Genomic DNA, 15917 nt, shown 5'->3' on the forward strand with positions numbered 1-15917 from the left:
GTTGAACTGGCTCGTGCTCGTGCCACAAATATATGCTCCATCGATAGGATAGCGCAATGTACCGGTATTTGAAAAAGAATTTCGAGAATAGTTTTTGAGCACGATACTGAGAGCAACGTACTGACAGCATGGTATCTTGATCGCTTTCGAGTCATAAGTTGCTGAGAAGCTTGTGTATACGAGCATAGCCGCATTCCAGACACCTTGTTCGGCCAATGACTCATTCATGTTCACCAGAAGCACAAGATCAAACGATCTTACGGATTGTATGATTTGATCATGCTCTTTATAACAGCCTTGAGATCATTGCTGTCCTTTGAGTCTTGTAAGTAGGGAAGCAAAACGTTCAACACGGCATATGGTAGCTTTACTACACCCACGACAAAGCCTACAGACGCGACAATGGCGAAACCGACATCACAGAAATTGGTGAAGCTTGATGGGAGAACTGGTGAAGGTGGGGGGCAGTGGGTGCTCCAGTACTATATATATTAGCTTTGCACGTTTGGCTGATTCTTTTTGGCAGACTTGTTAGGATCGCGGTTTCACTAGCTGCTCTGACCGGGACTCCTCTCATAATCACGAATGTGAGAGGTAACAGGTAAAGCACTTATCTATAAATTCAACCCGATACATTAACTCATAATTAAAGATTCGGTAAAAGGAATGGCGGTCTGAAATCACAGCACGTTTCTGCTATTAAATGGCTCGCGAAAATTACATCTGCCGAGACAAGCGGATGTTTCGTTGGAAGCAAGACAATTGAGTTTAAGCCTAGCTCTTCTCATCATTATACGGTTGATAGAGATATCAATATCGATGCAAATTCCGCGTCCAGCATTCTACTTGTACTTCAGGCAATTCTTCCCGTCCTTTTATTTGCAAATAATGCCGCGGCCCTTCCAATCAGGCTCTCGATCAAAGGAGGGACTAATGGGAGTTTCTCTCTATCATATGAGTATCTCGATCAAGTGCTATTACCAACCCTTGAAAGGTTCGGTATTTATGTAGAGCGACAACTCAAAGTTAGAGGATGGTCACATGGACCTCTGAAACTGGGCCATGCAGAGTTTAAGATACATCCCACACCTTTAGGCCAGTCTCTGAAAGTCCCAAATTGGCCAACTGAACGTGGAAGCGTGAAGGAAATAGATATCTCGATCCTAGTACTTGAGACACTTCAGGAACCGCTTGAAACTTCCTTGGCTACACATATTAAGCAACGCTTTCCTGAAGCAAAGATCAATATTGTTCTAAGAGAGAATACGCATCGGATATACACACTTTTAGTAGCTCATACCTCTACTGGACTAAGATTTGGGCGCGATTGGTTGTACGATAGAAAGACAAAGGATAGGACCCCAGAAGACATATCGGCCGACATAGCAGAGAAGGTAGTTGAAGACCTTAATGCGGAGTTTGAAAAGGGTGGTTTAGTAGATGAGTATCTTCAAGATCAACTGGTTATTTTTCAAGCACTTGCTGATGGTCGATCAACAATCTTGGGACATGAGCTCTCGCCTGATCTAAAAAGTCGCCCGGATCGTACGGACGAGCCTTTTGGGGATGGGAGTAAACATACCACTACTGCTAGATGGGTTGCTAATCAAATGCTTCCGCATTTGAAGTGGTATGATAACGGGCAAACATGTGAGGGAGTTGGTTGGAAAATCAATGCTAGCAATTCTACTGTGCCGCCTAATGATTCTTGATGGGATTTATCAGTTTATTATATAAAAAAAAACAGAATTGCCAAATGATCTCATACATCCACACTCGATGATTGCATTGCTTTAACCCTATTGCCGGAGCATCATTGTCTGCAGCTACGCAAGCAACGAACCGGAATCACTTCTCACAACTGTTCCCGTCACATTACTATCCTTCATCAACCACAAATATGACTCCGCAACCTCTTCTGGCAATGCAACATGCTTCGTCAACACATTACCCTCCACCGCCTTGAACAGCTTCTCTCTCTCCTCCTGTCCCATCCCATTCCATAGTTCCGTCTTCACCGGACCAGGACTCACAACATTAACTCTCACAGGCGCCAAATCAACCGCCAGACCCCTCGCCATCCCATGCAACCCCGCCGCAAAACTGGTAACAACACTCCACCCCTTCATCGGTTTATCGGCCGTCGACCCCGTCGTCAACGTAATCGAAGCCTGTGGTCCCTCACTAAGGTACCTACTCCCAACTTTCGCGACCATCAATTGTCCAAAAAATCGCACTTGTCCCGCCTTCTGCATAGTCTCTAGCGAAGCTTCCTCTAGCGGGACAAGAGATAATGCATCACCGGCTGTGAAAACTATATGATCTACTTTCCCCGTCTGTTCAAACAATTTCTCAACATCGGCTTCGAGCGTGGGCTTGGAGAGATCGCATGGATATCCGGCGACTTTTCCATCCGGATAACTATTCTTGAGTTTCTCAACTGCTTTGGCGACGCGATCCCGAGAGGACGAGGATATTGTAACGGATGCACCACTTTCGAGTGAGGCTTCTGCTACACAGTATCCGATCCCGGAGGAACCACCTATGACGAGAACGTGTTTGGAAGCGAGCTTCTGGTATTTTCCAGGCATGTTTGCTACTCGAGTATTTTATTTGATAAGGTATGATAGACGAATGAATGGAAGAGATAGGAGCTGGGTGAATGAGTATCAAACCAAAGTGCAAATAGAGTGGTATATAAATACAGATTTCAAACAAAACTCAACATCCTCTTACGTATATGGAGTATCTGTCTCTTAAAAGCGATAAATCCGAATGCATCAACAAAGCCCTCCCTCTCCATTCCACAATAAACAATGGACGCGGAATTTAGGTGGAGATACCTATCCTGAGACTAAGGGAATCGATGACGAAGATAAAGATTAATTGTTCTCCACACCATCCCCATACTATATGAATTACTAATACTCTCAGTTCAAACTCCCGTTGTCAAAGCTCAGCTTGACAATCCATCAAGAAGCGGCTTAGTGTACGTAAATTCTCTATGTTAATCTTCAGTTAATAATGCTGATACTGGGGCAAGGTGAAGAAAAAGTTTAATTTTCATCCGAGGAATGCTAATACCATGTGTGTTGCCCCAAGATATAGATTAAACGGGGGAACAAAGTACGTTGGCAGTGATAAAGTTAATTACAAATCTGCCGGAGTGGAACAGCGTGAAAATATGTCAGCCAAAATTATAAATCAACATTATTTATCATTTCATGTGGTTGATAGCAACTCCGTAATGGCATGAGTGAACTCCGGATCTTTAATGTGAGTAACCCCTTTAACCCTCCTTATATTATCATAATTTACAGAATTCTATAACATCATCATCATCATGCATTCAACCACCTGCCATTGATTTGTTTCCTCCTCACCTATCAAAATATTAGCAAAGCACTCTTTAAACAATGAACAAAGTAAAATAACTCACCATAGGCGCTAAAATTGTAACACCAACTCCCAATGCCAAAACAGTAGCCACTAAACTCAGCTTATTGAACGCCTTGCCTAGAATATCAAAAGCAGCGCTAGGAGTAACTCTTGTTCCGAAAACATCAATTCCATATGCGAAAACCAGGCTAGTACTTTCTAGTATAGCAGGGCTGGTAATAACACCCTTGATACCAAGAACTTCACGTTTATGACTGATGATAAGTTTGGGGTCAAATTCAATGACAGGCGAGTAACGTAGAAGTCCTTCTTCTTGTTCGGCAGGGATAGGGTCTCGGCCAACTGGTCGACGGGGATCAAGAAGATAACGTGGAATACCAATGATGGAATTGGATGCCAGAGTACAAAGAAGTTGACGAGTAGTAATCCCTTGGCGGGTTTGGGAAACAGACATGTGGGTTATCGCTTCAGGTACCACGAATGATTGGCTAATAACATGAGGAAGAACTGGGCCAGCATTTGGTACGTCCGATGGGTCAAGACTTGATGCATTCGCATTCGAGCCGAGGGTTCCGCGGTCGTTTGGAATAGGAGACTCGTAAAGGTCAGTGACGATAAGCTGATACCCTTTTGATCCATGTAGAGAAGTGGTGGTTGATAATTCATCGCTCCATAAAGAATATGCGAACCAGTTCTCGGTGAAAACAGAGGCAATGGGTTTCTTGGTGTCCACACCTTCGTGATTTGCAGAATAGAGGACATCGCCAGAAACTGTATCAAGAAGATAGAAGGAGGCAATTGAGGATTCATCGGAGACGGCTGTAACCAAAACAGTGTTGGGATTCAAGTATTTGTACATAACTGTACGATCACCAAGAACTCGCCCAATTGACGCAACTGGATCATGTGCGGGTTTAGAGACTACCTCGACGATCCTTTGGCCAGAAGGTGGTTGAAATGACCAGGTAAAGAGAGGTTTGGCATCAGCACCTTGAATGTCAAATTTCAAACCTTTGACTTCGCCATTCTCACCCCGAACCACAAGCATTTCCTTTGGTGCCCAATCTTTTGGTAAATCGCCAGGATTTCCATTGGTACCAATAGGTAACACCCACCTGCCAAGGTTGCTGTCAACGACAGCCGCGCTCTGAACAGATGGCCACTGCCCAGGGTTTATGGCCTCAAGTCCCATTCCAGTTGTAGTGTTCACGATAATATATTCTCCTTGACTACCTCGAACGGTTGTTGTACTTTTAGCATTGTTGACAAATATGGACCTAACGTCCCACTTCTTGCCAGCTGGTATATCAAAAGCTTTGGAGCCCCATACGACACGCCCTTGAGATCCAGCATCAAGTGCATACAAACGACCTCTTTGGGTTGCAACGATAACTAACTTGTTGAAACCAAAGTTATCTCGTTCTAAAACACTTTCATTCGATGTAACCAAATCTCCAGGTAAGATAGCGCTTAAAATTCGGGTTGGTAACTTTTCCAAGTATGCAGGAAGGTATTGTAAATCGTTGATATGACGATTGACTCGATGAATATATGCTTCCAATGGGTTGCTGTGAGCTTCTGCCTCAAGTGTCTCTGCCAACGATTCAGAGGCTGGGATTTCAGCCCATTCAGCAGCCACAACACCAGAGAGACCCTCGACGCGAGACCAAGCTACAGCACCATTGCGCACCAGAACCCAGTCCTGTTCCGCGCTCACCATAGCTGATCTTACAGCATAAAAATCAGGAGCTTTATGGACTACCTCTGATGCACCGTAGAGAAATCGAAGTCGGTCATTTTGCTTCTCTGCTTTAACTGGCCATCTGCCCAGAACTCCATGAGACATTGAAGAGAAGATAAAAGTCTCTTCCTCGGTAAAGCGAGTGAAGTAGACGTCGGCAGCTTGCGAGCTAGTTGAGAAAGCACCGCTGCCTGCAAGCTTGGGGATTTCATATGCTTTGCTAATGCTACCACTTTTCATATCGATATGATAAACATCTGCTCTGTTTGAAGTTGCCGAGTGACTGTGTACCAAAAAATGTGGTAAGGATTGCGCCGAACTAGGCGCGTGAATAGAGACCTTTGTAAGCTCCCCATCCGATTCTTTTAGAGGCAATGTCTGCAAGTCACTTGGTTTGCCCAGGATGTTGACCTTGAGACTCTTCAGCGACCTATCGGTCCAAGCAATGATGGGAGCAGCAGAGTTCGCTCCGACAAGTAAGACATCCTCCGGTGTATGAACATCTCCCTTGGTGGAGAGTGTGTATTCAGTAACTCTTTTACCCGTCAAATGATCAAGAGTCGTAACTTTGACGCTATAGCCTCCCCAGGAACCGTGAAGAGTGACAACAAAAATGTCTCTAACATTTGTGCTGACTTGCAGAGGTAAATCACCACTTGCATCAACATATTCCCAAACGACATCTCCATTATCTCCGTTAAGTTTTCGTACCACGACTTTTCCAGCATCTTCGAATAAAGTCAGAACATCCTTGATATTGTCAAAGCCCTCAACAACTTCCACATCTTTTGCTTGTCCTGTGAAAGTGTTTCCCCATCTTTCCCTTCCACTCTTCGCATCCCAAGCATCAACTCTGCTGCCCAAAGCACTAATAATTGTACCAGCTCCCTCAACTGGTCGCAGAAATCCTTCTCCGTGATTATCGCCATTCGCCAGTAGTTGTCGCCATCGAACGTCCCCCGTGCCTGGATTGACAGCTCCAAGGACGCCAAGATCACTCAATGTATATAATAGCGCGCCATGTTCAGTTTCCCTGGGTTTGTAGAAGAAGGTTGTGTCTGATTGTGGGAGACCTAGTAATTCGTGATGGTAGTCAACCGTGTAAGCTTCATCTACGAAGACTGCGAATGTTCTAGGAAGTATTGACAGAGTCAGGCAAAGCAAATTTAGAGGGAGTCGCATAATGAATGATGTCGAATGGGGTATGGACCTCCAATGTGGCATGAAGCTCTGGAGCTTTGGTTATCGTGAGCTAGATTGGGAGAATCTCGGTTCGGATTAGGTAATCAATTGCTGATCAATTGCCTGCCCACTTGAATTTCAAGCATCCAACGGATAGTATACCTCGAGAGAACCTCAGGAGTACCTTTTCGGGAGAATTTTACTGGCAAAGCACAATGAGCATGGGTACACGATTTGAAACTTACAATCACATCCCAATTTCTAGTGAAACCCACATCTCCATGTCTCTTACATTGACGAGGTGTTATTCCACTCGTGTTAGTGCTAACATCTCTTTGAACATTGCTTACTGTTCTCATTCTTTAAAATCACATATATTGGCCAAAGGGAGCACTTCTTCATAGGATACACTGCTAGAAGCTTTCAAGCCTTTCTATTGATGTGCTGTTTGTCTACATTCACAATGTTCACAGCTTAGCTACTCAGCATTTTTCCTGAAATGAGCAATGTGTGGTCTTTGTTGAGCCTGAAAAGTCCCCAGGCCCGTCAGATCCCATCCAAGAGAAGTCATTCTGATGATCCTTATAAAATTCATGTCTAGAACGCGTTGGTATGCCTTGTGCAGATCCTGGATTCTGTAATGCAATTTCTGGAAGCACGATTCCTTGCAACTTGTTCCTATACCTCTTTATGTATACTCATGTCAATGTACTCGCTTTTCCTTTCACATAAACCCAATTAGACTTACCATCTTTTAAGCCATTTTGTTGGTAAATCTGTTGTATTGACTCATCGGAAGACTGTAATCTGCTGAGTATTTCTGCTCTATTAAAATTCATCATCATCTCATGCTTCTCATTGTACGTTCTGTTCTTAGGTATTTCAAAGCCACTCATGCGAAGTATATTTTAATCCAATTCTTACTGAATCTCTGTTGATTGATAAAGTATTGTAAATACTCAGTCGATCGATTTCCTCTGATTGTTACATCACTCGAGTGCAAAAATAATGTTCATCGTTCAAGGAAGCTCGAACATTGAGTTCTCGCAGCGGTGGATAGTCATTCTGCGATTTATAATCTAGTTGGACTTTATTCTGTAGCTTTTGAAACCATTGTCTCCCATAAAGATACATGCAATAGCTGTCTATAGTCTATTTACACTGGCGGGCTAATTAGAGGCTCTTCTCCAATTCATATATCGATTCTTAATCTTTTATGTAAGATATCAACAACAGCTCTGAATATTATTGTTATCAATAACTCTGAAATTAGAACCCAAACCTAACATCTTTTCCTTGGTACAAGCACTTAGTATTTCGACAGATACACAATGAAGTTCAATTTGCGACAAGTATATGTATATACTACACAGTTAAAGCAATCACCTCGTTTTCAATTCCACAGAATAAAGCTATACCACGTACATCAATCAGTAGTAAATCCACATCCTTATTCTCAGTGTAACTACAGATCAACTAATGACAATTTTCCAATTTTTTCGTGTAACAAAAATGGATGTGTATAAAAGAGCCCATTTGTAATTTTTGCACTCCGTTTGAAACCCTCGATTTGTTTGTCTATCTCAATCAGTTACAAAAGTCTATATAAACCCCGCATGCAATAATGTTACTCATTGGACAACTTACCGGGAAGCTGGGGGACAAGACTCGCGCCAGCGGATGCATGCATATATGCATGGAAGTTTATAGAACAAAGCTATCGCAACATCAAACGACTAATATCTACTAGCACCTCCCCCCTCCCCCCGACGGAGATACTTGTTCCTGGACGTCATCAATGAATACTGATCATAATGAAGAAATCAAAATCAAAAAGCACGCCCGAGTTTGCATTACAAACTGGATTGGGTGGAAATGGCGATCAAGTGGCTGCATTGCAAGGTCTAAATCGACGAGGCAATACGAAGGAGCAACGGAAAAAGGCTCCAGCAATTGGTCCAAAAAATACGAGTCCCTTGAAGAAGGGGGTGGCTATAGATGCATTTCAGAAAAAACTGAGTTCTGTTCTGCCATCCTCTTCTTCCTCTACTTCTTTTACTCCTATCATCACTAAAACAATTTCCCCCAAAATTGAAGGCGGGGCAAAAAGTAAAGTATTTCAGGCCTCGAAAAATAAGTTAGGAAGAAGTAAAGAAAATTTACAGCGCCAATGTATCGAAAACTCGCCTAACGACAAAGCCAGGAATTCTAAGGAGAAAAATGTCGCCTCTCCAGCTATATGTGTGGTGGATTCAAAGTCCTTCCCAGGTAAAGGTAAGGGCAAAGAAAGAGAAAAAAGTCCAGAAGAAAATGGTATACAAGATACTATCTTTTACCCTCACCAACTCAATGAAAATAAACTATCCATTTTCCACCTCCCCACCACCACTTCCAAGACTCCATCCACGTCAAGCCCCCCAAAAACAGCACAACTTCTATCCAAATCCGCACCAAAAGGTCAATCCCAATCCAAGAAACATCATTCCCCAACACTCACGACCTCACTCACGATCTCACTTCCACTTCCACTTACATTCCAATCTCCACTCCTCGTTCCCGTTGCCCCTAAACTCCTCAAACGATTCTACGAAGCGCTGATTCTCCTCACCGTCTTTGGCTCTAACCGAGGCTCACGCATTCTAGAGGAAGAAATCCCAACCGATAGTCTCGACGACGAGACTTTGGAAATTGATATTAGCATCAGTGTTCTAGATGTGAATAAAAAGCACGAAATGGACGAAATTAGTCGAACGAAGCTAAGGAGATCATTTACGAGACATCTAGCCTATTTATGTGATTATGAAAAAGGAGGCGATAGCACGACTGCAATTGCGTTGCAGCAGATAGAGGGGGGAATTGTGTATCATGTTGCTTGGAACAAGATTTCGCGGCCGGAAAATGGTGTGGAGTTTTTGAGAAAGGTGTTGGGACTTCTGGGGTGTGCTGGATGTGATGTGATCAGGGATTCTGAGGAAAAAAGAAAGGAGATCGTGGATAAAATATTTGATTTGTCGGTAAAGCATGCTGAGAAGAGAATTTCTAGCTATGCATCATTTTTAGCTCGAGATATCAGGTTTTTGTTGGGGGAATGGAAGATGGATGGAGAGGATAATCAAGATGAAGGTAGGTCATTTCATATGCATTAAGTAAGTATCTTCATATCTAATGAAATCAATATTTTAGATTCCTCGACTCATCTTCACACATGGCTTCAAGGACTTCTCACTCTCACCAAGAATCTATCTCAACTCTGTCGTTTCTGTCACAAAACATGTACAACAGTGTCGCAAGAATTCGCATACCTCGAACTACTCATCCAACTCGGCTCTCCATTTGCCACTCGATTTGCTCAAATTCGCCACACTATTGGCCGTCTAAATCATACCTCAAAAGCCATCCAAATCCTCCTGCCTACCCGCATCCTACTACCTCATCTCTTCACGCAAATCACCATTTCCCTCCTCCCCTCCTCTAAATCCTTCCCCCCTCCCCTTCAAGAACGTAACCCTACCCTCTCCGCTCTCATCGGACGAACCATGAGCGACCCAACCGCCATCTCCTTCTATCGCGCCGCCCTCACAGAAATGGACCACAAATATCAACTCTCCACGCATCTCTCCTCCCACTGCACGAACCCCAACTGGCGACCGAAAATTCACGCTGAGTTACTCCTGCTCCAGCATTTCTCCTCGCGGAATTTGCTTTTCGTGGATGAGGATCGCTATATCGCGTGTAGTAAGCCGGCGTGTTATTGCTGTTATCATTATATTCGAGTGCACCCCGGAAATTTCGTAGTGCCGGGGAGTCACTGTAATCATTATTTGAAGTGGAGAGCGCCAGATGTGGAGGAAGGAGATAAGAGGGGGGAGAAGATTAGAGAGGGGGTGTTGATTGAGATGTCGAGGGTTTTTAGGATGGAGGTTTTGAAGCAGATTGGGGAGATGAGGGGGCCGGAGGTGTGGAAACCGGATTCTTTAACGGAGATTTCGGAGGTGAGATGGGGGCGGATGGAGGGTAGGGGGGATTTTGTAGAGAATGAGATGGGTGGGGGGGGAGGGGAAGGTGATGATGTTGAGGAAGATTGTAAATCTTTGGTGGGTGATGATGTTCAGGAGGAAGATTGTGAGTCTTTGGTAGGGGAATATGATAAGGAAGAAGAAGAAGAAGAAGAAGAAGAAGAAGAAGAAGAAGAAGAAGAAGAAGAAGAAGAAGAAGAAGAAGAAGAAGAAGAAGAAGAGGAGGAGGAGGACGACGACGACGAACAAATGATAAAACCTCATCATGACAGAAATGAATATTTTGATCTATCTCAAGCGAGTAGAGAGAATAAGAAAGCTCCACATCAGCAAGATCAAGACATGTCAGAAGCGGATTATAACAGTACATCTGAAGAAGAGGAGGGAGGTGTATCTCTGTACATTTGAACTGAGAGAAGCAAGCTACAGTAAATGCTCGAATAGTATAATTTCATATGTTGATACCTAAAATATCAAATTTGACATTTTACCTGAATGTTCTTCTAGAAATGACATCTTACTCGTGGTACTTTTCTTCGAAGAAGAGAATACAAGTTGTGATATTTGAGATATCGATGTGGAAAGGAGTGTTGTTCTAGGTTTTTATTGCGGAAAACGCTATACATATTCAATGAGGTGGGAGTGAGGAGTGAGGAGAGGAGAGAAGAAGAAGGATTGGGAATGGAAAAAAAATGAGATTCAAATCGTTGTTTACATATAACAACAACAGCAATGATTCACCAGCTCCTATAGCTACACGACGAGACGCTCACTCACTCACTCACTCACTCACTCACTCACTCAGGGTAAAGATGAAAACATCGAAAAAGAAGAATGACTACACACTCCTTCTTTACTACTTTCTCTTCACTAGAAGATAATATATATAATATACATCACATACAAAAGATACATCTCAAAAAATCCCCTCCACACAAACAATTCCTCCCTAAACAAATCTTCACTCACTCACTCACTTACTTACTTACTTACTTATTTATTAATTAATCATTATACAAGTTCCTCTCCTCTCCATCCTCTACATCCCCTCCCCTCTCCCATTTCCCCCACCCACACACACATTCACTCATTCATATATCTCCACCCCGTCCCCCTCCCCATCAAAATACACAAACAAAAAAAACTCGGCCTGCTGGCCCAATGGCAAGGCGCTTGACTACGATTAATCACCCAATTGATCAAATCAAGAGATTGCAGGTTCGATCCCTGCGTAGGTCACGTGTTACTTTTGTCATTTTGCTCTTTCTTTTTTTGTTGGGTGGTGGTGGAATTTTTTTTTTTTGGAGGGGTGGTGGTGGTGCTGGTGTGGGATTTTTTTTTGGAGGGAGGGAAAGATAAAATATGTGTCACGTGGATGCATTTTTATTTTATTTTACAAAAAATTGTGAGTTGATTTATGTGGGGCAGACAGGCAGGCGGGCGGGCGGATTGACTGAGGGATGGGATTTGGTGGGGGAAAGTTTGGAGAGGTTTATGTTTATTTCCGATTTATTTATTTATTAGGTGGGAAATTTAGTTAGGCGGGACAGGAAAGGACAGCAGGACATGATAGGGATTAGTGAATTAGATGGGAGCGAGCGAGCGTGCGTTTGTTTGCTTGCTTTATTAGTGGTTTGATGGGTTTTGAAAGGATGTGAATTTTAAGAGAGAGAGAGAGAGAGAGATAGATCAAGTTCAAGTAAGTTTGCGAATTGATAGTCGATTCAAGATGTACCATTGTGTTAATTCCTGTCTGACGATTCGATTTTCCATCTACATCAATTGTCAATCATGGGGATGACAAAAAGCATGTGCAGAAGTCCGCTCAATATTTGCATCCCTGAGCTCGAGAAAGAGAGGGTGTTTTAATGTTGAAAAGTACATGATGCTATGTATGGGTATGGAATATGAAGTGTTAAAGACTACCACCTACTTACTGGAGATTACCCACCTACTGATGATGTAGCTGACCATCACAACGGAAACCGGCGCTCGCCCGGCAGGTCTACTTCCTTCAGAATGATGAAGAATGCAATATCCTGATGTCAAACGGTGGAATGGTATCTTGTTGCGATAAATGTTAGAGGTCAATTATGGTCTGAATACAGTACTACTGCGTGAATAAAGACTGTATAATAGACCAGAGGGCTATTTCGAAAAGACTCTCTGTCGACTTTGATACTCTGCCCATATGCATCTGGACTCTCACTTGTGGAGATGGCCAACGATACACATATGGAGTACATACTCGGTCACCTGTAACATGCCAGCAACGTTAACTGACACATCCATCACATTCAAAACCGTCTCGACTCTCAACACTCTACCCACCCATACTAATCCCCACCTGCTACCGTTGAAGAAAGAGGAACAAAAAAAGCTCACAAACCGATCATCATTCGTCTCGTAAGAACCACATCCCCCTGCCCAGACTCGACGTTTCGTTTCATCCATCATGATCTGTCAATTGCAAGTTTGCAATGCAACCCTACACGTACTCCATACGTAGCAGGAAAAAAGATCCACTCCTCACATCCATTCAATCATTCACACTCCAATTCTTCAAGTATACATTTTTCACCGTTCGTTTCCACAGTGATGATGAATCTTCAATTCCTGAAGCTTGCAAAAATAGGGAACATGGTAAATCAATGAGGCTTTTTACCATCTAGATTCTCGAACCCCGAGACTCCTATTTCGGGCTCTCCTTGCTCTCCTTTTCAATTGTGGAGGTAGCAAAGATCCACAGAATCGGCCTTGATCGGTGAGCGAAAAACGAAGAAGAAGCTTCAATGTTCAAGCTTCGCACCAAAATTTTCTGGCCTGCTGGTCAAAGAAAAATTTCATATGGAGCCAGGAGACAGCCGCCGAACCGGGGAAGGATTTGTGTGTTTTCCCCCTGAGTCATTAAAGACCAAGGAAGAACATGCCCGAATCCCTATGATCCAATCGGAAGATTTTGTCACGCCATGCTGCTTCGCTTTTTCTCGGTAGAATTCATCTCGCACGCAAAACATCAGATTTCTAGAAAAGTATAATCGAGGGTACATGCGGTACACGAGTGGAGATCGCAGCAAGCCGACTTGGACCGTGAGCAAAAGCGACGGGAAGACTAAAATTTCTTTAAAAAATTCTCCTACTAATTTAGTATCATCTGGAAAGCTTGGAAGATCTGAATTTTTCTGGGTGTGTGTTCCATTGTTCGAAAGTACACGATAGTGGATACTTAAGGTACCTGTGGATCTCATCGAGTAAGTCTTCCCACCTCGCCGTGATTTTTCCACTCTTGAGTCTTGACGGTGATGAGGGCATAAAAAGTGGTGAAGGATTCGACGAAATAAGGTTTGATGTTAGGTAACAGGTATTGGATGTGATCGAATAGGATTTGAGAAAGTCTTCCGAGTTTCATTGGACAGCGGAGAGATCGGTCTGGAATTGAGCAAACGCCATGAAAGCCATGAATTAAGATGGAGGTTCGTTGCACGATGCGTTTCCAGTTTGTGCTCGTACGAAGTGTGTGATTTTTCTTACTCGATGGAATCACATGGGGTTTTGCGGCTATTATCAGATTCCGCCGGATTGGGAAGGTATATCCCGATTTTGGAGATTTTCCTCGCGCTGGAATGGTCGATGACAGTTCCCGGTGTATCACGGTGAGGAGTGGAAAATAAAGCCATGTCGTCGCTTGTGCTCTCCCGTGTGCATGCATGAGATGAAGCCACCGAACCGATGGAGAGGATCAAATGCGAAGGCGTCGAGCACATGATTCCCTCCGAGGAGATATTCAATTGTGCAACGCCATTCTGTGGGGGGATTGGGATTTAACCCCAATATACGAGTCACAGACTCCTGGATAAATGCTAGGTGATTCTCAAAAGATGCACGCGTTGGACTCTCTCTGTACAGTATGGAATTGTGTCATTTCCCCGCATGTGTTGGAATTGATTGCACCATGAGTTAGTAGGCATTCGTAATTCCATGATGCATGTTGCTGTCGATGGTTAACAGCAGAAGCATATTGCGAATCACCTTGACAACCAAGAGATTCTAGAAGATCAAAAAAAAGTCGGAGTGGGCCGAAATGGAGCTTGGTTTGACGGATGGATGAGATGCTCGCATGTTGGTTCATAATGTGAATGATCGACCAGATTCTCCATATTTCATTTGATGGCGTGAGCTCCAAGCCTTATGGCCTAAGAAGAATATCATAATCTGGATGATGATCGTTGACTGGCTCGAGATTGATCAAATGTTGTCCTAATCCTAATCCTAAGGGTGATTCATCATGTGGTGATATCACCATCGTATTCTCCGCGCTGTCACAATTTTCAAGTAGAGTTTTCTTTTTTAGCGGCGTGGAACAGGAATGGGGAATGGAATTGAAAATGATCGTATTCGTGAAAGTTGCCATCCTCCATATCAATGTCAATGTCAATGTCTAAGCACTACCGTCCACAAGTGGTATTATGAACTCTTCATCTGTGTGTAGAGTAGTAATTAGTGTGGTATGTCTCTTCGCCCGTCAAGATCGCTTGGCATTCGAACCCTTGGACATCCTGAAAATCATCCTTGGATTTCCGTCATTGTGCCTGGGAGAATCGCCATAGAGTGATACATCATTGGCGAGGGAGAACAAATGCGAAGGTTGCAATAATATGATGCTCGTTTCTTAGCATCGAAGACTCAGGTCCGTTAGCGATCTGAGAATAGCAAGAGGCCGAGTAGCTGGCTACCTGGGTCGTGTCACAGATCATACGAAGTAGAGTCCTAGAGTAGAGTCCTAGATGCATAGACTCATACGAAGTCAAGTCCTAGAACCATAGACTCAGACTCAGACTCAGACTCATAGATCCATACACTCCTAGACGCATATGAACTTGCTGACGTGCTTTCAACCACCATACAGTCCCGACCCAAGCACGCACACTCAACCAGTCATCAGCGCAATTGCTCATCAGCTGTTTGAGCTTTTGAATTTGACTGGCTTGGGAAAAAGTTTGACGTTGAATGCAGCTGATCCACAGGGCGTACCCCAGAAGAAGCTAAACGTAATTCCTTACCAGGGAGCTGTTTAGGAGTATGTAGGTACATGCTACTTTATAGGTACCTGATACTGAAAAAGGAAATACAAATTCTTTTTGCTGGAGGATGATGATGGTGATGATGAGTCAACATTGGATAAGTAGGTGTGATGCGAATATATGTTTTTTTCTTCCCCGTCCTGTAGAATTTGATATTCCCATGTAATAGAACATAATGTCACATATATAACTCCCATCACTCGAGCGTAGGTCATGTCATAAGACCCTTGGCTGGGAATATTAAAAGCTTCATGTTCACGGATGAATATAAAGCATTCGCGTCAACTTCAGTCCATGCCTACCTGGGTATTTGAAGAGCTCAAAGGGTTCGAAGAGTTCACAGCGTTTTTGACCATGTACAGGTAAGGGACACACACACAGACACAGGACAGACACATCCGACCTACATCCTTCTACCGGTACATCCTTCATTCTGCGGTGTAGCATGGCAATGGTTCTAGTCCATGATCTACGACTCATGCGATGTTTAACCGCTTG

General features: G+C 43.5%; 4 protein-coding genes across 4 annotated transcripts; 2 read left to right on the forward strand and 2 right to left on the reverse strand.

The window, feature by feature from the left end:
- Positions 1–42: 42 nt before the first annotated feature.
- On the forward strand, positions 43–1765 carry BCIN_08g03450 (hypothetical protein). The gene is made up of 3 exons (XM_024694579.1): positions 43–467; positions 527–601; positions 653–1765. The coding sequence occupies exons 1-3, from the start codon at positions 403–405 to the stop codon at positions 1710–1712; spliced, it is 1200 nt and encodes a 399-aa protein (XP_024550369.1). The 5' UTR covers positions 43–402; the 3' UTR covers positions 1713–1765.
- A 32-nt stretch (positions 1766–1797) lies between these two features.
- Positions 1798–2865, reverse strand: BCIN_08g03460 (hypothetical protein). The gene has a single exon (XM_001554572.2). The coding sequence runs from the start codon at positions 2589–2591 to the stop codon at positions 1827–1829; it is 765 nt and encodes a 254-aa protein (XP_001554622.1). The 5' UTR covers positions 2592–2865; the 3' UTR covers positions 1798–1826.
- Positions 2866–3028: 163 nt separating this feature from the next.
- On the reverse strand, positions 3029–6354 carry Bcemc1. The gene is made up of 2 exons (XM_001554571.2): positions 3440–6354; positions 3029–3383 (listed from the first exon to the last, which is right to left on the reverse strand). The coding sequence occupies exons 1-2, from the start codon at positions 6320–6322 to the stop codon at positions 3342–3344; spliced, it is 2925 nt and encodes a 974-aa protein (XP_001554621.1). The 5' UTR covers positions 6323–6354; the 3' UTR covers positions 3029–3341.
- Positions 6355–7889: 1535 nt separating this feature from the next.
- BCIN_08g03480 (hypothetical protein) lies at positions 7890–10853 on the forward strand. The gene is made up of 2 exons (XM_024694580.1): positions 7890–9445; positions 9506–10853. Exons 1-2 carry the CDS (start codon positions 8137–8139, stop codon positions 10744–10746), a joined length of 2550 nt encoding a protein of 849 aa, XP_024550370.1. The 5' UTR covers positions 7890–8136; the 3' UTR covers positions 10747–10853.
- Positions 10854–15917: the final 5064 nt, after the last annotated feature.

Source organism: Botrytis cinerea, chromosome 8 (assembly GCF_000143535.2).
Source record: "Botrytis cinerea B05.10 chromosome 8, complete sequence".
Taxonomy (NCBI): Eukaryota; Fungi; Ascomycota; class Leotiomycetes; order Helotiales; family Sclerotiniaceae; genus Botrytis; species Botrytis cinerea.